At 40.8% G+C, this 23,581-nt stretch overlaps 2 protein-coding genes across 12 annotated transcripts in view; both read left to right on the forward strand.

Moving 5' to 3' along the window:
- LOC134220944 (protein muscleblind-like) overlaps nt 1-9,518 on the forward strand; it is a 666,328-nt gene extending 656,810 nt beyond the window's left edge. The window contains exon 3 of the mRNA XM_062700101.1: nt 9,136-9,518. Within this exon, the coding sequence (XP_062556085.1) occupies nt 9,136-9,201 (66 nt within the window). The 3' untranslated portion in view covers nt 9,202-9,518. The remainder of the gene's footprint in view (nt 1-9,135) is intronic.
- LOC134220941 (muscleblind-like protein 1) overlaps nt 1-23,581 on the forward strand; it is a 413,633-nt gene that overhangs the window by 96,898 nt on the left and 293,154 nt on the right. The window lies entirely within an intron of this gene.

Raw genomic sequence — 23,581 nt, forward strand, 5'->3', positions numbered from 1 at the left:
TTGAAAGTTTTGTTGCTGGTTGCTGAGCTCCAACAATTGATACTGACTCTATGGGCGGAAAATTGTTTTAGAAATGGGTCCGAAAAGGACGAAAATATAGTTTTATTTACTTTTAGTTAGATTAAAAATTTAGAAGTAAATCTCAGGAAAGCGAAAATATAAATAATTTGTTAAATTCTAATGGCACTGAATGGCATCGATGAGCGAAAATTGTTGAAAAATGTGCTGAAGGAAAACGAAAACATGCATTACAGTTAAATATCTTTTACTCAATACCATTGACCATTGAGTTGAGGAGCTTTCGTGATAGGGAACACATTTTTTTTCCCAAAATATCAAACATGTAAAAACATGGTTAAGGCTTATTTGGTCGAATGCCCTTTGGACAAAAGGGTCATTTATCCGAACGCCGTTTGACCTACTAGTAGAAATTTGTTTCCTCATTATGTGAAGTGAGAAGTTAGATATTGGAAATGAATAGTGAAAAGTGAGAATCGAGAAGTGGGTAATGAGATATTCGAAGTGAGGTCTATAGAGAGTAGTGACAAGTGACAAGTGGATGATGAGAAGTCAGACGTGATAGTTGCGAAGTAAGAGGTAGGAATAGGGTAGGGTTGAAAATATAAGCAAGAGGTGAGAAGTGAGAGAAGATAATAGACAAGTGAGATGTTGAGAAGCGAGAAGGGAATGGTGAGATATAAGATAGAAGGAGGAAGAAGATAGATGAAGGAAAAAGAAAAAAAGAAAAGAAAGAATAAAGATAAAGAAAAGAAAAAAGAAAGAAGAAGGAAGTAAAAGGGAAAAGGAAAAAGAGTTTGGAAGGAATAAGGATTAATTTAACAAATTTATTTTCTCACATTTCACTTTTCGCACTTCTCACTGCTCGGTCCTTACATCTCAATTGTCATGTCTCATTTTCTCACTTCTCGCCCACTTTTCATTTCTCACTTCTCATTTTTCACTTCTCACTTCTCACTTTTCACTTTGCACTTTTTACTTCTTACAACTTACTTCTCACTTCTCGCTATTCACATTGCAATTCTCACTTCTTACTTCTCACTTCTCACTTTTCATTTTTCACTTCTTACTTCTCACTTCGCACTTTTCACTTCAAATTTCTCACTTCTAACTTCTTACTTCACACTTTTTGCTTCTCACTTTGAACTAATAACTTCTCACTTTTTTCTTCTCATTTAATATTTGCTTCCTACTTCTTATGTCTTCATATTCTCATGAGATGTGAGAAATGTCTCATCCCTCACTTCTTTATGTAAGCTTCATGTTATTCTCACTACTCACTCTTCACAAATCGCAATCTAATTTTTTAAACTAAATATTCGGTCAAACGGCATTCGAGCAAACGGCATTTGACAAAAAGGCCCGACGTCGTGTATATCATGCATGTGAACTGATTCTGACAACATCGAGCTAGCGAGGCGAAAATGCATTGGGAAATTAAATCGACTTACAGAATATCGAGTAAGGGAGGTGTCGACTTACGGAAGGAACGCAGTATGCTAGATTCAAGAGACTTTGAATTTTATCTAGTAAGGGGAAGTATCGAGTCACAGAACATCGAGTTGGGGAGAGTTGGAAATTATTCTAATGAATAATTTAAGAGGGCAAATATCTGTGCGAAGAGTAATTCAAGAATTGAATCCAAAGAGAGCGAAAACATGACTAATCTTCGAAATCTCTACTGATTTATGACAAATCTGCATAACGTAAACATCTCTAAAAAACATTCATTCAGCGGATAGTGACGCCCTTCAAATTATTGCTATTGATAGCTATTGATTGGGGATTCTTATTAATGGCAGAATTACAAATCGATGGATAGGAATAACTTTAAGTAATAAAAACTATTTATCTTAGAATATTTTTCAAATCATGACAAATCTGCAGAGTGGAAAAGTCTCAAAAATGCATTCTACATACGGCGCTGTTCTGAATCAATGAACGAGACAGATTTGTTACTATATTGATTCCGGTAGGACGAAGTGATAAACAATTTGTTAAATGGCTATCGAATTATGAAAAACTGGCAAAAAGGAAATTTCTTCATAAAGCATTCTAATTAAGTGAAAATACCTTTAGAAGATCGTTAATGCCAGAAGGATTACAAAAAAAAATTAAAATGTCTTTGAAGATTGAATTTCTTTCGGCGATAGCAGTCTTAATAAGTAGCAAATACTTTGTTGCTCCTACATCCGACGTTTCGGTTAATTTATTTAACCTTCTTCAAAATTAACCGAAACGTCGGATGTAGGAGCAACAAAGTATTTGCTACTTATTAAGACTGCTATCGCCGAAAGAAATTCAATCTTCATAGCAAAACTTCAGTCGTCAATTCCCAGATAATTTTTAAATGTCTTTTCAACAATTTAGAATCTGCAGTAGTTTAATCAGGGGCCCTCCTTAGCCGTGCGGTAAAACGCTCGGCTACAAAGCAAAACCATGCTGAGGGTGGCTGGGTTCGATTCCCGGTGCCGGTCTAGGCAATTTTCGGATTGGAAATTGTCTCGACTTCCCTGGGCATAAAAGTATCATCGTGCTAGCCTCATGATATACGAATGCAAAAATGGTAACTTGGCTTAGAAACCTCGCAGTTAAAAACTGTGGAAGTGCTTAATGAACACTAAGCTGCGAGGCGGCTCTGTCCCAGTGTGGGGATGTAATGCCAATAAAGAAGAAGAAAAAGAAGAAGTAGTCTAATCAGCAATGAGGGTGACCTGAGAATTCCTCATTTGGTCTCTTTAGTTGCGCAGTGATAGATGGAATTGATGTTTTCAATCGCTTCTCGAAGTTTCGGTCCATTTCGGGCCTTTTTAAGGGGTCCATTCGTTACAGCTTCTTTGTCAACTCACAAAACTGTGTTGTTGTTTAGTCCAACGGTAAGGACATGCCTCCCGGAATCCAAAATTAAATGCATTCGCGGTTTTCAAGGGCACCCCATTCAAAGCGGAGACCACGCACAACTGCCTTTTTTCATTATTCCAGCTTTGGTGCGTAGCAGCATGCGTGGAATAATAAAAATGACAACTATGTTTGGCTTCCGTCATTTAGTATTGGTAACTGTCTGACATGAATTTTGGTGGTACATGCTGCAATATTTGATAATCATGTCACTTTATTTGAACTAATCACAAGATATCCGAACATATAGAAACTGATTTACACTTCGAGAACACACAAGTTTAAAATAATTGCCGTATATTTTTTTTAGGATACCTCCTCATTACAAACCCACTTTTTTGTGAAATTGTACCCTAGATGCCCTATCTGCATACCCAAGTAACATTTTAAGTTTTATAACGCAAGAAGAGCAAGAGCAAGAAAACCATAATTTACTCTACAAGAGTGTTATAAAACCAACATAAAACCAAAATGTTACTAGGGTAATCATCTACTCATCTCTCAAATTTTGCCTGTTTTGTTTTCCTCTCTTAGTCTCGGACAATTTTAATAATTTTCTGCTATTCGATAGAGAAAATGCCGTTTGGCCACAAGCCATAAGACCGAAAATTCGTTGACTGAATATGCCATTGAGCTGAGCAAATGGTTGGGCCGAAATCCATCTGGTCGAAAGTCATTTGCCCGAGCAGGTCATTTTAATATCAAATTTTAAAAACGACTTTTATCTGCTTTTGTAAACAAGGATTTAAACGTCGATTTGACGAATCTGAGAGCAAATCTACGCAAACCAATACCATTCGCAGGTAGCATAAACCTTCACCCGCGGTTTGCGAGGTAGAACTATCAGATTTGTCAAATCGTAATTTGAATCTTTGCTTACAAAAGCAGATATGTCGTTTAGCGACATCGGTTTTGATTTATCCGGAAAAAAACGTTCGGTCGAATAGGTCATTTGACTGAAATTTGCATTCGACTGAAAAGATCATTTGGCTTCGCATTTGGCACAATGGGCGATTTGTCCGAATGGCCGATAATGTCATTTGGCAGAACGGATCACCTGGCTAAAAATGTTGTTTAATCGAATAGGTCATATGGCCGAATAGATCATTTGGCAAAAATACCGTTTGGCCGAAATGATCGTTCGACAAAAAGATCTTTTTAGCTGAAAATGACGTTTGACCAAATTGCGGATACGGATACGAATCGAACGACCGTAAATTTGACTTTTGTTAAACGGGTTATATGGCCGAAAATATCGTTTTGTCGAACAATAGTGAATGTGAAAAGCGTAGAGTGATTAATTATAATTAAGAAGTGAGAAGTAAGAAATGAGAAGCAATGATGAGGAGTTGGGCCAAATGGCCGTTTCTGCCAAACGTTCGTTTCGTCCATATGGCGGCTAAATAACCAATTCGCTAAACGACTTTTTCGGCCAAATGACCTGCTGGGCCAAACGACATTTTCAACAGAGGGGGAAGGGTCGAATGCCACTCGAGCCGAAAAGCATTTTGATGGATGCCATATCCGTATCTCGTAAATGCCCCAAACAAAATTTTGTGCGAAAAAAGCACAGCACAGCTCAACGAACATTGAATGATTTTAGTATCGTCTAAAGACAGCAAATCATATACATTGGGAACTTCCAAACGAACTTCCATACAAACACGAACAGATTTGTTTTAATGTTTTCTGTAGACAGTGAAAAAGATTATTGGTTTCAATTAGTACTGCCGACAGCAAAGAAAATATTAGGACAGTCTAAAACGATTTTTTGTACATAAAATTTGGACTGATCTTAGTTTTTGCTGTAGATAGCATAAGGATGGATAACTAGAACTCGCAACGCTACCACACGAACTTTCGGACAGAACAAAACATGGTTTGTCTTTAATTTCTGCTGCGGATAGAACAAAAATTAAGAACCCTATCGTGATATTCCAAACAAGCTATTCCGCAAAACAAAACACGTATTTAGTGCTGCGTATATGATATTAACATGTATGGAAAACAGGGAAACATCAAATTTCTAAAAAATCAAGGATGATGAGCACTCATAAGCGATCGTGCTGTTGAATTATCAATTGTTAAAAACTATCAATTGTTCAAAACTCGCCGACGAATGAGAATCGTTTGAAAATCATATTTTAATTTAAATCATTTACCGTTACTTTTCAAGCCAATTTTTTCCTACTACAAAACCAGGACGCCTAACAGAAGATTTATCATTTGGATATTGCAATCATTATCGGCAGAGAATGATTCAGCACAACACTGATTAATAGGAAATGCCTGTTTCTGCTGAGAACACAATTCTTCGCACACAATTCTTATTTGTGCAAATTTGTTCGAGGGCTTGATTTAATGCACGTAAAAAATTTAATGTTTTTGCCTTTCTCGTACAATGTTTTTACATACTCGTACAATGTTTTTATTATTAAGATTTATAATACGTTCTGCCAAAGCAGGCGCTTAATGTTATATATAAGAAAAAAAATACATCGCATAAGTCACATACATTCCGAAACTTATACTTTTCATTAACTTATGAATGTTATTAGCTTTTTGATATGCGATCATTCATTGGGTGGCATAATGAAGAGTAGGGGAAGGGGGGGCAAAATGCCCTAGCTAAGCAAATACTGCTTTATTGTCTCATTTGTAACGCTATTCATGGGTATTTTTACATTATGCAACAGTTAAACAAGATAGCTAGTTGATGCCATTCAAAAATTGTAAAAAATCTCAATCATATTGATATTATTCACATTTCAAAAAAGTGGTGATATTCTGTTGCCGGAAAACTCATGAGGCAAAACGCCTTTTAGCTGGCAACTACTAAGGAACAAAGTACCATGCGTCGGCGAATCAGCATTCTGGTATGGATAGTGCGTGGAGACGCAAGTACATTGTAGGTTAGCGACACTAGGGCGTTTTGCCTCGCCAAAATGTTAGATGTTTCTTTAAAATGTGGAAATTTTCGGTTTTTCCGACCTTCCCATACACTATTTTGAAACTTTTTTCGCCTAACCTACATAATTTTAGATCTAGTTTTGTTACAGCCATCTTAATGACGGTAAATATGACGGAAACCACAAAAGGCGTTTTGCATCGGGGGGTGTTTTGGGGCCTCTTCCCTATAAGTATTTTCGAATGGGTTTTTGCCATAACATATAAGGTTATTTTTTACGTGTGCGCATCTGGATTTTTTTCACAAATCTTGCCCTTGCATTGAAACTAAGACAAAAACTCATCCCAAAAATTTTATAGTATGAAGCATAAAAATCCTATTTCTGATGACTCCTCCTCCTCCTTCTCCTTCATTGGCATTACACTAAGCACTTCCACAGTTATTAACTGCGAGGTTTCTAAGCCAAGTCACTACTTTTGCATTCGTATATCGTGAGGCTAACACGATGATACTTTTATGCCCAGGGAAGTCCAGACAATTTCCAATCCGAAAATTGCCTAGACCGGCACCGGGAATCGAACCCAGCCACCCTCAGCATGGTCTTGCTTTGTAGCCACGCGTCTTACCGCACGGCTAAGGAGGGCCCCATATTTCTGATGAGTTCAAGCATAATTTTCTTTGCTTTTCTTTATGAATTTTCTTCACTGTGATTTTTTTTCATTTTTTATTCGAATTGCTTAATTGAACTTTTATCAACAAAAAAAACATGTAAATCATGTGGAAAAAAAATCATGTAAATCCTTTGATCAAACTTGTACCATAATATAATAAACTCTATCTTGCATTTCCAATTTCATCCGTTCATTTGCTTGCTGAAATTCTAGACAGAGTTTGTAGCGTAGCCCAAAAATGGAGCAACAGAGATAATTTTACAGATTTTGAAAGGATTTTCGAGGAACCAGACTTGGTTTCAATTCAATCAAGTTTTTGAATCATTTTTCTGAGTTTATATTCCTCAAGGAATGCCATGGCATGTTGGCAGAATTCTTTGTATAAAACAGTCATCGGTTCGGTTCTGGCCAGTGTTATAAAAACATCTCAATGTAAATCGAGCTTTTTGACCCGAATATATGCATAGCCTACGTAGATCTCAAAACAGAAAACTGAGATCACGATTGAGATGCTCCTGTCTGTCGAACACTTTTATTCGATTGACTATCAGTACATACCACGTCGATTTGGAAACTTATAAGGAGTGACATTTGTCACAATTAGCACAAACATCAGTTCGACATCAATAATTCACATTAAATTGGTAACAAGAAATACCTCTGTCTTCTGTACCTACAATAATTGCCCGTTTTTCCAACCGCCAGTCAAATGACAAAATATAGAATCTCTAAATTGACAAGACGGCAAGGAAAGCGAAAGGTTGAAAAAATGGCTAACTAGATTTGCTTTTCAGCGTTCAACTGAATAAGATGAAATAATTTATCAGCACTGGCGTCGTATGTCAGTGTTTGCGCTGGGTTACAAGGCTTACCAGCCAAACACAAATTTTAATTAAGCTCACGGAGACTTTTCTTCCAACATAAACTCGCATAAGAAACTACGGTTGAGGCATTAGGTATATGTTCAAATCCTACACTGTTTGTTTGTACATGTAAAACTAATATTCCAAGGACGGAAACCCATCAAATCGGAAATTATTCATCCAGCGAACTAGAAAACAACCAAGCGTTTCCATCGCATGAAAGCTTCCACCGTCAACACATTCCCCAGCACGTCAGAACGAAACTAATCCAATAAAGTAGCGTATGGACTCGGCTGAGGGACAATGATATAAGACTGGCTGTGGTGTCTTGGCAATGGCGCACGCGAAGCAGCACAAAGCGGTATGGGAACTATACTGTCGAGGAGCAGTATTTCCCTTCCATGCGAAAGTGGCATAGAAATAAAATTACGCCGGAAAATAAAAAGGCCAGCCGTGTTTGCCGTCACGTTTGAGTGGATATGGGCCGAGGGGCTACCGAATGAAAGTGGCCTCCGATGATGCTAGTTGTGGGCTAACGAATCACTTACGGCGAGTGGTTTCTCAGCCTTGATTTGCCAATATTGGAGATCTTGGAGGTATGCTCCCGCCAGCAGATGGAATCCTTCCCAAAGTCCCTCGTTCCCGACATACAAACCAACACCAGGTTGGCATATTTTTCGCGTGTCTTCCACACCCGTCAAGAACTTGCGGAAACCCAAGGTCCTAGATAACCAGAGCCTTGTTTACGACTTGCGGATGAACTTTACGATTGAGCAACGGAGATAGCGCGTTTACCACACTTTTATTCTATATGCCACGGCATGGCATGTAGCAACTCACTAAAAAACGAACCACTGCGCTGCTGGCTGGTGGCGGTTGGGAAGGTGCCGTCGTCTAACTCGGGGCCAGGTCGACCGACACACCGGTGCCAGATCGTAAAACAAAAAGCGAAGATAATTATCCACGCTACCGCGCCCGGATCGCAGTCGGTTGCGTTGGTATATCGTGCCCACGGCGAAGCCACCGTCGTCGTCGTCCGTTCCGTTCCATGTACGTATATGTTTCTACCCCATCTGGAACAAAGAAAAACAACGATATCTTGTTCCGCTGCTGCTGTAGGCGCGTGAAAACAATGTCTGCTACGTGGAGTAGCATGTGTGTTCCGGGAAGCCGTACTGTTTACCATCTTTTAGCGGGAATGTTTGTACTCGCGGGAAGAGAAGTAGCTTACTTCACTGTACTTTAAGTTACCATTCTATCTATTCTAACGACTAAAGTTATAAAATGATGCTGTCTTTTCCATACTAACCAATTTATCCATTTTAATTTACTTACAGGTATGTCCCGCATTGCTTCTAATCAGTACGTAAGTAACTTCTGTTGATTATTCAAGATACTTCAATCAAGACATTAAACCAAAAATGGTGGCATTCAAATCCCGTCAGTTTGATTTTATTAGCATACATTTACTATCTATTTGAAATAACTTTAACAAGCATTCTACTTTCTTATCAAATTGTCGTTAAATTCGTTCCACTCATCCCCAGTCGGTCACATCACTACGATAGTACGTGCAGCCATCGTGGCACCTTTTAACGATTATTGTCCTGGGTCACCGACTCTGCCCACCTTATCTGTTCTCGGCCTTCCGTGTTTGAAAGTCCTTTCATTTTCCAAACCATCAGAGTTGATTCCACGCCGGGCCCATCTTGTGCGGAATTTCGTGAATCGAAAAGCTGGGCCTAATTCCATTCTAATCGTTTTCCCTTTTCACCAGCTGGAATTACCATATCGAAGACCAAGGAAGGCCGCCCTTAATGTATGCAATTCGGAAATTGTTTGAAAACAGAAGAAAACGGAAACCCCGAAATGACACAAAAAGGGAAGCACTTTGCCGACGCGACGCTGCCGGAGAAAGGGGTGAAGACATTATTCGACATTTGTCCTCGGCTATGAACCGGTGACAACTGCAGTAGCACAGCAGCAATGCCATGCGGCAAGACGGAAGTGGCGTGCCAAACACTGATAATGGAGTTCCGTATTGGAATCAATTAGATGTGATTGACAATTCATTTGCGTTTTCTTTTTCGGGTTGTCACGGAAAGGCAAACGGAACGAAGAGGTTCTTTCCGAAAATTTGCATTATTGTTTTATTCTTTAGATTCTGGGGGAAGGTTCTACTTTAAGCACGCGAGAAACACTATCTGAGAGTATGCAAATTAGAGCAGACTATGACTAATTAATACAAACCTGTGTTATTATTTAAATGAACTTCCATAAAATAGATTCTGAATTTCAAAATAACGATAAAATTAATGCAAAAAAAAATAAAATATTTCGAGGGCAAATATTTAATAAATCATTTAACGTTATTAATTTCCTGTTACCGTATTTCGTAGTTACCTCTGATAATTAATAGGAACTTCACGTGGGAAATCAGAAACATTTCGCGAGGAAATTCTGAGACACTTACCGTGGAAATTCGGCGACATTTCTTGTAAAAATTTGAAGACATTTTCCATTGAAATTCATAGTGTAATTTTGGAGACTTTTTTTTGTCGATATTCAGAAACATTTCTGGTAGGAAATCTTGGACATTTCCATGGAATTTCGGAGACATTTCAGGTGAAAGTGTGGAGAGATTTTTCGCGAATATTCGGAGACAAGTTTCGTGGAAATCCCAAGACATTACCTGTGAAACTGTTGAGACATTTTCCGTGGAAATTCAAAAACTTTTTCCGTGGAATTTCGGAGACATTTCGCGTAGAAATTCTCATGAAAATTTAAAGTCATGGAAGCGTGGAGACATTACTCGTGAGAATGCAAAGACATTTCCCGTGGAAATTCGGAGTTATTTCTCCTTCAATTTTGATGACATTTCCTCTGAAATTCACAGACATTTCCCAAGGGATTTCCTACCAGAAATGTTTCTCAATATCAACGGAAAATGCCTAAAAAATTGCACGTGTCTCCAAGCAAAAATCTCCGTGCAATTTTGGAGACTTTTCCATGGAACTTCGTAAACATTTCTCGTGGGAATTCGGAAACATTACCTATAGAAAATTGGTGACATTTCTCGTGGAAGTTTCGAGGCATTTCCCTGTGAAAATGTGAGAAAAGTTTCTCGTGAAAATTCAGTGACAAGCCTTTGAATTGTGAATTGTGAAATGTGGAGTCATTTTTGGCAAATATTCGGAAACAAATTTCATGGAAATCCCGAGAAAAATTCCCGTTAAAAAATGTGAGACTTTTTTTGTTGGAATTCGGAGCCAATTCCCGGTCAAAGATGGAGACTTTTAGCATAAAAACTTAAAGACATTTCTCGAGGAAATTTGGAGACATTTCCCCTGCAATTTTGGAGACGTTTCGCATGAAAATTCGTAGACATTTCTCGTGCAAAATCGATAATATTTCCCGTGGAAATTCGGAAACATTACCCATGGAAAATCGATGACATTTCTCGTGGAAGTTTGGTGGCATTTCTCGCTAGAATGCGGGAAAAATTTCTCGTGAAATTTCAGAGTCATTTCCTGTGGAATTTAAAAGGATTTTTGTTTGTGCTAACCTAAGAACTACACGACACGCGTCGCGTCTCTGAATTTTCTGTGGCATTTAGGAGGCATTTCCCATGCAAATTTAAGAACATTTTCCGTCGTTATTTGGAAACAATTCTGGTGACAAATCTTGGACATTTCCGTAGAAATTGGGAGACATTTCTCATGGAGACATTTTTTGTGGAAAATCAGAGGCATTTCCGTGGAAATTCGAAGACATTTCTTACGCTTATTCGAATTTCGTGGAAATCCGATGACATTATTCTTGAATATTTTGAGTCGTCTCTCGTGGAAATTGGAAGACTTTTCCCGTGGAAATTCAGAGACATTTCACAGGCATTTCTCGTAAAAGGATGGAGACATTTCCTGTGGAAATTTAGAGATATTTACCCTGTAATATTGGAGACATGGACGGATACATTTATCGTAGGAACGCGGAGACATTTTCCGTGGAAATTTAGAGACATTCCCTCAGCAATTTTACTGTTGGTTTTACACTATGGAAATTCGGAAATATTACTCATGAAACTTCGGTAGTATTTGCTTTTGATATTTGAAGACATTTCCACAAGAAATTCAGAGACATTTTCCGAGCAAATTTGGGGACATTTACTGTAGAAATTCGAATACATTTTTCGGGTGAATTCGGAGACATTTCCCACGCAAATCCGGTGCCGTTTTTCGTAGAAACTAAGAAGTGTTTTCCGTGGAAATTCGGGAATGTTTCCCCTGTAATATTGGGAACGTTCCCCATGAGAATTTGGAAACATTTCTAGTGGAAATTCGGAGACATTTCCCTTGAAAAATCGGAAGCATTTATCGTGGAAATTCGGAAATATGTCTCGTAGAAGTTTGGTGATATTTCCCGTAGAAATTCGAAAATATTTCAAGTGGAAATTCCGAAACATTTTCTTTCGAAATTTGGAAACATTTCGTGTGGAAATACGGAATTATTCAGTGACATGACTTCCCCAACAACCTTTCATGTTCCCCCAGATGCACACAATTCTGGCTTCAATCTACCGTTTCCTGCTGCCAAGCTGTCTTTCGCCCTTGTCCCGACGAGAGGGTACCCCATGCTCAAAAAGCTACCGCCTTTCACCATGATCCGGTTCCTAGAGTTAGTCAACCAAATGTGGGTTGACCAAACCTACCCGGAAGAGTGGCGAAAAAGTTTAGTCATCTCTATTCTGTCCCAGGATGTCACGAAGTACCGGCCCATCTTGCTGTCCTCTTGTGTGTCCAAAGTCGTCGAGAGGATGGTGAACCGACGGCTGCGCGACAAACTAGAAGGTAGAAGGCAGAAGGTAGACACGGATTCTGGCAGCACGCGTTCTGCGCCAGGATACGGTACTGGCACATATTTTGCAAATTTGAGTGACGTTTTGCAAAACGCTTACTATGAGGGCAAACACGGTGACCTGGTATCCTTGCGGATATCTTGGAATTCCCTTCGTCCTTCAGCAATGGGGATTTTCCGGCAACATCCTTGCTTTTGTTCGGAACTTCCTCATAGGACGCTCCTGGGGTTCCGTTCTGGCGGTGACTCTGTTCCTTGTCGCCATGAACGGTGTGTTTCTTTCACTTCCACCGAACATTTACGTCTTCGTCTATGTCGACGATATATTGCTGGTAATCGTTGGCGACATTCCAGGCCGCACGCGAATACGAACCCAATCTACCGTCAGGGCTGTCCATTGTTGGGCCAGCTCTGCAGGCTACACTACGACCGCCAGTAAGTGCGTCAGAGGACACGTCTGCCGTTGGAGGCACCAGTTGTCAGGACCAAGCGTCAAGTTGGGAGAGCATCCCACCACCAACAGGAAAATTGTAAAAGTTCTTGCAGTGTCCTCTCAAGGTCATAGATCGTTCTGGTTCTGATGCCATCCAAACCGAACCGAATCAATAACAGTATACTCCGGTTAAGGAAAGGGCAAGCTATCATTTAAATCTGCTTACTCTACGGCTTGGAACAAACCTGAATCGCCCACCGCACAAACTCTGTCACCGACCTTCAACTCATACGTTCGAGCCGCTTCCGACAGGCATCTTCTCATTTAGCCATCGTGTGCGAGCGGCCATCTGCCGCAAATCCGCCTCTTTCGCCGCCGTAACTTCCGGAGAAAACAGGATCCCTCTCCTTATCGAAGGAGACCGGATACTAGCACTCATCAAAGGCCAACTTTAACAATTTTATAGCATACAGGGGTGACAACACCTTGGCTGTCAGAAGGTCGGTAGCCGAGCCGAGTTGGTAACAGAGAATTCAACAATAACGAACACAGATATACGGATGCGTCTGTTTCAGGCCGTGGAGTAGGCATCGAGGTCACCGGGACAAACATGACTATCTCGGATAGTCTCCCGGACGCCTGTACATTTTTTTCGGCAAAAGCATCTGCAGTTCTCATCGCCGCCACCTACCCGTCCACGAAGCCCATCCTCGTCCTATCCGACTCAGCTAGTGTTATCTCCGCACTTCAGAGCGAAACGCCGAAACACCCCTGGATCCAAGGTATCCTAGCAAATATTGTCCCAAATACGACCTTTGCTTGGATCCCGGGGCACTGTTAAGTGCCTGACAACACCAAGGTCGATCATTTTGCTGGAATCGGTTATCAAGGTCAGCTAAATGTGTCAACAGTCTCTGCGGGAGACGTAAAAACCTGGATAAGAAAGACAGTGCGATACAATTGGAAAATGTCATGGTTAGCTTCCACCATTGGACAGCAGCAGAGAATCAAGAGGAGCACGTCAGCCTGGACGGACCTGAGCAACTAAAAGAACCAGCAAGAAAGCAAGAACCGGCTCCGAACAGGACACACGCTCGGGCTTTCCTTGGATTCTCCCAATGCTATAAGTCCCAACCCCCCAGTGATCAGGCAACCCGAGAACCTTATTCCGGGTTCTCAGCCCCCTTTTCAACCTTAACCATGGTTTCTAATCAGGTCAGCTGGGAGGGCATCACACCTCCCCCATTCCAACAACATCGCCTAACCCGCTCCATCTATCTCCTGGTCGTTTCTTGCAGCACCGCAAGTTTGAAAAAACTGCCTTCGAAAACTTCAATGAAGCGTTCTGATTTTATATTGTTTTCGTCTGTTACCAGGCGTTCTGTTCAGTCTAGTTAACTGTTGGATAAACCTGCGGTCAATCTAGCACAAGTTTTCGGAAATCTCTCCGTACTGAGTTTATCTTTCGACCAGAGGGAATCAAGGGTTAGATTGGCGACTCCTGGGGTATGGTCCTCGCCTTAAGCCATCTTTAGCATCTCTGGAAAGCAGCGCATCAACAACAACAGGTTCTGCATCAAAGCCACCAATGAATATCTGGTTCTCTACTGTTTGACTGGTTCCGGGTTTCGCCCATGGTGCAAATTCGTATACATTTTCCATGGAAGGACATGGAAACATTTCTTGTTGAAATGCGGAGACATTTCTCGTAGAAATGCGAATACTTTTCTCCGAAAATATTTCCCGAGCAATTTTGAAAACATTTCCAGTGGTAATTCGGAGACATTTCTCGTAGAACTTTGGAGATAAATCTCTCGGAAAATTGGAGACATTCTCCGTGACATTTTGTAGATACTTTCCGTGAAAAATCGGAGACTGTTTCCATGGATATTTGGAGACATTTCTCGTGGAAATTTGAAGACATTTCCCGTGGAAGTGCGGAGACATTTATTGTTGAAATGCGAAGACATTTCTCGTGGAAGTTCAGAGTTATGTCTCGTGAAAATTCGTAGGCATTTTCCGAGCAAACTCGAAGACATTTCCCATGGAAGATCAAAGACTTTTCTCGTTGTAGAGATGAACCAGCCCTTTCAGTCCACGGGGTCATACAGGGGATGGACAAAATAATTAGGATAGGCAAATTTTGAGTAAAATTAGATGTGTTGTAACTATCTTAGCTATCATCCGATTTTGACAATTCAGGCATGCCCGAACTAGAAAATTAATGTAGTTTGACGGTATGTCCATGGAACCGACTATAGCCACCGGATTCCGGATATATTCCGGGTGTTTTCGGAGGTGAACTAGCCTTGGGCTAAAAACCTCTTTAATAAAGATTATAATAATAAATATTCCGGGTTTTTCGGAGGTAGGTTCAAACCCGTAAATTTGAGGTGGATATTAGGAGAAGTTGTGGTTAAAAAATGAATAATATTAGTAACCACAAATGAAGTAGGGCTCTTGCTGATTGGAACCAGATATTGAGATTTGGAATCGGACCAGAACCAAGTGAGATATGGCAATTTCTTTATAATCGGTTCCGATCGATACTTATCAAAGGGCTCAGGCCACAACTTCATTTGAATCTCGCTTTTTGATAGATCGTCCACTATGATTTTATTCCAGAAGGCTTATAATGTGTCAAGAATGATCCAATTGAACAAACGGATCCTGGAGTCGCTGGGATGTCCCCGGGGAACCTGTGAATGGGAACATTTAAGTTTTAGCACCAAAATAAGTCATTTGTCGACTCTTTTTTCATGGTTTTCGATCAGGAAGCGAAGTATGAATATAAAATGGTCCATTGACAGCTCTGATCGCTTCCAGGATCTACGGGTTGGTCCGGGGAACCTGTGGAAGGGGACATTTTAGTTTTACCATCAAAACCAGTCATTCGACGGCTCTTTTTTCATGGTTCTCGATCAAGAAGCGAAGTATGAATATAAAATGGTCAATGGATGGTTTTGACCGCTTCCAGGACCTACGGATTGGCCCCGGGGAACGTGTGGAAGGGAACATTTAAGTTTTAGCACCAAAATCAGTCATTCGAAGGCTCGTTTTTCATGGTTTCCTATCAGGAAGCGAAGTATGAATATAAAATGGTCCATTGACGGCTCTAACCACTTCCAGGATCTACGGATTGGCCCCGAGGAACCTGTGGAAGGGAACATATAAGTTTTAGCACCAAAATCAGTCATTCGACGGCTCTTTTTTATAGGTTATTGATCAGTAAGCAAAGTATAAATATAAAAGGACCATTGACAGCTTTGAACGCTTCCAGGACCTACTGGTTGCTTCCGAGGAACCTGTGGAAGGGGACATTTTAGTTTTTACACCAAAATCAATCAGCCAATCAGAATGTGAAGTATGAACAAGAAATGGACCATTGACGGCTCTGACTGCTTTCTGGACCTACGGATAGCTCACGGGGAACCTGTGAAAGGGAACATTTTAGTTTTGGCATCAAAACCAGTCATTCGACGGCTCTTTTTTAGGGTTTTCGATCAGGAAGCGAAGTATGAATATAAAATGGACCATTGACGGCTCTGACTGCTCTCAGGAACTACTGATTGCCCCGAGGTTATCTGTGAAAATAATCGTTTTTCGATCAGGAAACGAGGTATAAATATGAAATGCCAGGATCAATTTAAAAATATTACCCGAATCATTTTTTTTTCAGTTTCATAACTGCTTACTTCATTCTTCGCTTCCTGATCCAAAGCCATGAGAAAAGAGCCGTTGTATGACTAGTTTTGGTGCTAAAACTAAGATGTCCCCTTTCACAGGTTCCCTGGGCCAATCTGTAGGTCAAGAAAGCGGTCAGAGCCCTCAATGGTCCCTTTTATATTCATTTCTCGATTGACTTAGAAGCTCATTTCGGTGCTTAAATGCTCGATATGCATTCAATTAAATCCATTACACCTTCTGGGAGGCAACGAATATCGTTTTAAGATATTCTGAGTAGTCACACTCCCTTCTGAGTTCAGAACTTGGAATCTACAGCTACAAGAAAATGGGTTTTGCAAGAAAATCTTTTTTTGCCTTCAACTATATCCGGGAAATTTTGGGTCATCCAAACTGTCCTTAGGTTCAGCACTTGCGATCTACAGCTGCAAGAAAATCGTTTTTCAGTACTCAAAGCTTCAATGTGCATTCAATTGAATCATTTATCTCTCCTGGGAGATCTATGAATATGTTTGAATATATTTCCAAGCTTGAATGACGAGAAAAGCTAGTATCGTGTCTGTAGATCATAGGTTCTGGACTCAAGGACGGTTTGGATGACCCAGAATACCCAAAATTATCTTGGTCTAATGGTTTTCTGAAATATGTTAAGGACATGATTGAATATGTATCAAAGCTTCTGGTGACGGAAAAGGCTAGTGTCGCGGCTGCAGATCGCAAGCCCTGCACCAAGGACGGTTTGGATGACCCAGGATATCCCAAAACCAGCTATTTTTCCTTGATAATTTGGTAATTTTGGTAATTTTTCGGGGAAGTTCGTGGCTGCTTACCAGGGATATTCAGGAAATTCAGATAAAAAAGAATCGAAAAAAAACCACCCGTTCTACTTTAAAAACTTCAAAACCACAAAATCCCAACCTGACAGTGCCGTCACAGTTGTCTGCAGCCCTGCAGCAACTATAGCAGGTACTGCGGCATAATCTTCCCCGGTTTTGCGCCACCCACTGAGAACGTGTGTGAGGGCAAAAGTCACCGGAATAGTTGAAATGTGGAAACAGTATGCAATTTATCACCCAGTTATCTCACATTTCAGTCAAGTCGCGTCGTTGGGAGCCCCAAGAATAAGCGAACCTACCCACGGCACGACAAAGGGATCGCTCGAAAATGGAACGGAGTGCAGCCCTCGAAAGGACTCACCGAATCGGAAGCCACAAAACTTGACAAAGTTTTTTAAAACGGTTTTGTTCGGGCGGCATACCCTCCGGTTCCAGAAGCTACAGCAAGGAACGGCCACATCAATTTTTCATTTAATCTGTTTTTTGTCGACTTCGGCGATGACGAAGGCGCGACCCAAATGGTATGGAAAATGGTACAACCCCGTATTGCAAGCCGGCAGTGAAAGCCAATACAGGTTAGGTCGTCCCCACCACCGCCAGGGAACAGGCGCTTTCCAAATAAAGAAATGGAAAATGATAAATACCAGCCCGAATAAGTAGCAAACAAGAAGCAAGCACATAACGTTTGAATAATTTATTGCCTACCTGATAAACTTGTGGCCACCTCTCCACACTATACATCAAGAGCACTTGGGTCCGCGTTCCGAGACACTCTCGCTCATACTTGGCTGCTCCAATGACTATACGTCGTCGTCGTCGAAGACGGGACCCCCGCCGCCGACGACGACGACGACAGTGGTGAAATTCTTTCTCATTTTCCACTTACATACACTACCATGTGGAGTAGTTGTATGATAAACACCGATTTTCCTCGACACACAGACAGTTGTTAGTAGAATAATTTTGGTTAGAATGAGATATTTTTAGTTACATAAACTTGCGATTTTAACAACTTATACCTCCGTTGGATGATTGTTAAACGCGCCTCTGTCGATAACCTAAATAGATCTTGGTTTAATTCCAGACAGCACCGCAACTCTCCAGAGAAGTTCTTCTGATGAATATGTTGGTGTTAGCTTTCTGGTTGGTAAATGTCACTTGAACAGGAAGGAGGTTTATCGAAAATATTAAAAATCCAAAAAATGGAATCCAAGGGTATATTTTTTGGAAAAAAAAGTAACCGGGCTAAATCTTAGTTTTTTTTATATTTGAAATCATTTTGTCCAAGCAAATCGGTCAAAGTCTCCACTGTGCGTCGTAGTGATGCATACAGGAAGGCCGGGAAGGACAACTACGACAGCGACTGGGACAAGCACTCGCGCGATAATACTTCTTGATATTCATATATGCTAAAGAATAGACGAAAAATGCCATCACTTCCTGTGCCGTGGTGGAAAATAACGAGTAATGCTTAGATGGGTCGCGTCGGTGGAAAGAAGTGCCACCTTGTCGAGGGCGCACCAGTACGCGAGTTCGCATGTGGACTGGATCCTACCGCATTAGACTGCCATTTCTCTTCCGGGGCTATGAACTTCTCGTTCGCGCGATGATGGCTCGAAAGTTTTTGCGACACTTGGGGACAAATCTTGCGGTGGAAAGCATGATAAAGTACACGCTAAGGTGGGTCTTTACGACCATGATCCGATGTACGGAAGCAATCTCCCGAAATCAATCATTGAGAATGGCGCTCCGATCGGAGAGCTTGAAGCCAGAAGCACGGCATTCCATCGCAGTCAAACTGCAGCTCGACTCAAGCTGGATTATATAAAGCGCCCCACTCTTCTGCCTTTAAACATGCATCGATTTAATTCCAACTTGTCCCTGTTTCGAAAGTTTGACGTCTTTCTTCCAATATTGACTTTTTGTGCTTGTTCTGAGCGAAATGGCACTCCCTACGCGCGTTCCACGCCACTTTTCGCCATGGTTTAGTTATTAAAGTTTCTTTGTCAAATAAACCGAGCGACACTTGGCAGTAATGTTTCCTGTCTTAACCAATCTCGTCGATCCCAGTCCCAGTCTGTTGTGTTCTGCCGGCTAGGGAAAAGTTGAAATCCCGGCACTTGGTGACAGTCAAAAATTTCATCTCGACGATTGGCCGCCACCCATCCCCGGGATCGAAGCGACGGCGGCGGGGTTGCGATTATATTGCAAAGACAAGGAAAAAACACGCCGCTGCCGCCGTCGGAAAATGACGACAAGGTGGTGATGGGACGGTGGGTGTGTTGTCACCCGAACCCGATATGGTTTCATAATTAGAAAACTTTGCCCTGCGATAGTCGATAGTAGTAGCGGCAGCTGCAACGTGTCCCTGTACTGAATTGTAGCAAGTAAGGGAAGATTATTCTGACGACGACCGACGACGACGACGACGGCGGCGGTGGTTTGCGATCATGACGATGATGATGGCTAATTCAATCTTGTGTAACAGGTTTAGCTCGAAACTTGGTGGTTCAAAATGGCACATTAGAGACGCACTAGCGTTGTATGTTACGAGTTGTTTCATTTGAGTTTTGCGATATTGCAGTGAAACATGTTGTAGGTAAAATCAGCCATCGAATGACCAGTGTGGTCGCAGTTTGAAAAAAAATCGCTAAAAAGTTGAACTCCTTATCCAATAACAGATGAAGAAAATAGAGAAAAATCGTATCACGAACTTCTAACCCGATGAGCATAATATTTTTTAGAATTTTATTGATTTATTTATTACCACATAGAATAAATATCTGTCTAACCACTTCTGAATATTCAAATTAAGTGAGCATTGTGGAACTATGTATTGTTATGTGTTAAGATGAGGAGGTTCTGCGCCTGTTTGAGAAAGGTTCCATTAATAGTTCTACTCAAACAGATTTTTCCCTGCTCTTATTAAAGAAAATAAAGAATTTGCACATTCGTATCGTTTGTTTTCTGGTGTCTTTGCACCACTCTGATGAAATCGGCAAACAAAACCCGGAATTTGCAGAACTGTGATTTCTTTGGCGTCTTCTTATTCTTCTTCTTGGCATTACATACCACCTCCCCACCACCCTCTGGAAAATGCCGCTTTTCTAAGCACTTCCACAGTTATTAACTGCGAGGTTTTTAAACTATTTTTAAGAAATGTCTTCATCGTACTCTATGTAACAATTTTACAAAATACATAAATCGTTAGTTACAAATAACCAATTGCTACTGCTTTAATCTTTTCTTCGTTTCATTGCACCTTCACCCCCTGGACAAAAACTTACAATTAGTGCAGTGAAATGAGTCCCGCTGCAGACAATTAGAAAAGGTGCAGCACCAATCCGATCCACACTGCTTCTTATTCATTGGAATTTGGCTTCTTCCCTGTTCCAACGATGACGACGACGACCGTTCCGAACTTTATGGCTTCCTCAGTATAAATCCATTGAGAGCTGCGATATGGTGGTGTGGTGTCGTTGGAAAAAAGGAAAATCCGAATGGTTCTGTGAAAGAGGAAAGCAGTGCGCGATAAATTCATTTGTTTTATTAAATTACCAATTAATTGCATTGTAGTACGCAGAGGCAAAGGGAACTGCCGTAATGTTCTTGGAATCTCATCCCCGTGCAGTCGTTTGAAGCTGGGGAAGTCGGGTCATTGCTGAGGAATAAATGCTCCCCCAGATCTAAGCGATTACATCGCCGCGACGGCGACAACTGGTCGCCGCGATTCTATCGTTGGGTCGCTGCAGGCAATGTTCTATTTACGCTTCCATACTAACGGCGACAGAATCGCTATCGCCAAGCGATAGAATCGCGTCGCGACTGTCGCGTGTGTTTGGGGGAACCTTAATTCAAATAATGGATTAGGAGTTTGGCTTTTTCTCGAGAATGGTTTGCTTTCAAATAATGCTTACCACCTGGAGGTGGTATCTGAGCAAAACCAAATGTTCCAAGTGACGAATGTTTGAGATGAAAATCGCCAGTCAATCACTCACCGGACACCGACTGTAAATAACCAGCAACATGTACAGATTCTGTTCTACCCCGAAATCGACGATCTCTTCCAGGTTCTTTGCTGAATAACAATTTCGCTGATCGTTCTTTTAACATTTGTGAAATACATAAAAAATCAGAAGAGTTGCGTAATTGACACGCCCGCATGGTAAACTTTAGACAACGTAAGGCCGCCGTTATGATTGATCTTTCTGCCTAACTTTTGGGTTTTGTACTTTAAAGAGAATTTTCCTCGGATCAGCTTAATTTTGTATAAAATGGGAATCTTGAGAAGTACTGATCCATTTTCAATAATTCGAGTTTCCAATCACTAACAGCAACAAAATCAGAGCCAGAACGTTGCGAAAAAAAATCCTCTTGGGTGCTGCTAACTGTGGGCAATAAAGTGAGCCTGAATAAATCATTCGCATTTTTTGGTCAAATTGATAGATAAAGTAAAATGTATTTCTTATTTCATAATAAAAATAAATAAATAAACTAAAATATTTTCAAATGGCAATAAACAGATAACAAATTTGAAATTCAATCGTAGTAGGTATTTGAAATGCCAGAATACTAAGAAGTTAATGAAAAGAAATTTGAAATTCAATCTCAGTAGGCTGACAGGAAATTGTAGATGGTTCGAAGGGTGACAGAATATAAATGAAGATCATTCAGTGTTGAGGCTGAAGGACGCTGGTATGATTCTTTATCGGTGTCCAAAGCTTGTTTTCCACGGAGAAGGAAGACAAATCGTTTGGCTACGACACTAACGTTAGGCATAAGTACTTCTTCTTCTTTTTGGCATTACATCCCCACACTGGGACAGAGCCGCCTCGCAGCTTAGTGTTCATTAAGCACTTCCACAGTTATTAACTGCGAGGTTTCTAAGCCAGGTTACCATTTTTGCATTCGTATATCATGAGGCTAACACCAACACGATGATAATTTTATGCCCAGGGAAGTCGAGACAAATTTCAATCCGAAAATTGCCTAGACCGGCACCGGGAATCGAACCCAGCCACCCTCAGCATGGTCTTGCTTTGTAGCCGCGCGTCTTACCGAACGACTGAGGAGGGCCCAAGCATAAGTACATTAGGCATAATGAACGTTAGGCATAACGGACGTTAGGCATAAGGTACATTAGGCATAATAGACGTTTGGCATAATTCTGCCTTCTTTATGTCATGGGCTTTTTTTTGGGTCATTTTATGCCTAATGTCCATTATACCTAACGCACATTTTGCCTAACGTCCGTTAGCTTAACGTGCATTATGCCTAACGTCCTTATGCCTAACGCGGTATACCCGACGACAGCCACTTGATCGTTTTCCACTGAAAAGGTACGAATGCAAGATTCACCGCAACCAACGCCATCGTTCTGTCCGCTCTTCATGCCCATTAACGGTGGATTCTCGAAAAAAAACGACGAGGTTAAGAGACACGGGTCTTCGAATGCCCAGAGAATGAAGCAGTGGGTCAAAAAGAGCCGAAGCTTACAACAACCTAAAGTCCGTGTTGGAAATGTATGAACAAGGTTAGTTTATTCTGAAATTTTTACTGGATTTGGCAAGAATTGGAATTCTCAATAGTTTAACGTGAATATTTAAACTGGAGGAAGGCTTCCGAGTCGATTGGAATAAAAATTTCTAAAATCCATCGGAAAAAAGCCGCTCATAACGTTCAAAATCCTACATCATTTCGTTACAGTCTCCAATTTTAGGTTCTGATTTGACGTCTGTAAGACGTTTTAAAAATGCAAACGAAGGGATATATCAGTCAACTATAAATCAAGATTTTCCGCAAAAAAACCACTGGTCAAACGTCAAGTTGTGAATCAATCTGCAAGCAAACTGCTTAATATAATTGAACAGCTGATACGATATTGCATTTAATAACCGACATATTGGTGAGTACTTCTCATGGATGCACAAACGCACAACAAAATGCAGCCACAAAATGCGCAAAGAAGGTGTAGTACTGCGTCTTTAGACGAAAAGAGTCGATGACAACCTCAATAATTTTTTTTTATTTCTAAAAGGGCATCACTTGTAAAAAAGCTTTTAGTTTATATTAAACCAGAAAAACGATCAATAGCCCGATTCACTGTCTATTTTACTTTTTGCCTTTCTCGTATACTAAGTATACGGTAAAGGCTATATGATCGCTCCAAAAACAAACTTTTTATAGAAGGCCCGGAGACCCATAGTGTTATATACCAATCGACTCAGTTCGACGAATTGAGGTGATGTCTGTGTGTGTGTGTGTGTGTGTGTGTGTATGTGTGTGTGTATGTGTGTGTGTGTGCGCAAAACTACTCAAAAAAATGTCACTCATTTTTCGGGCACTTATCTTCAACCGATTTGCTCGCAACAAGTTGCATTCGCTGCAGAATCCTGTCCCATTGTTTCCTATTTGAA

Source organism: Armigeres subalbatus, chromosome 3, assembly GCF_024139115.2.
Source record: "Armigeres subalbatus isolate Guangzhou_Male chromosome 3, GZ_Asu_2, whole genome shotgun sequence".
Lineage (NCBI taxonomy): Eukaryota > Metazoa > Arthropoda > Insecta > Diptera > Culicidae > Armigeres > Armigeres subalbatus.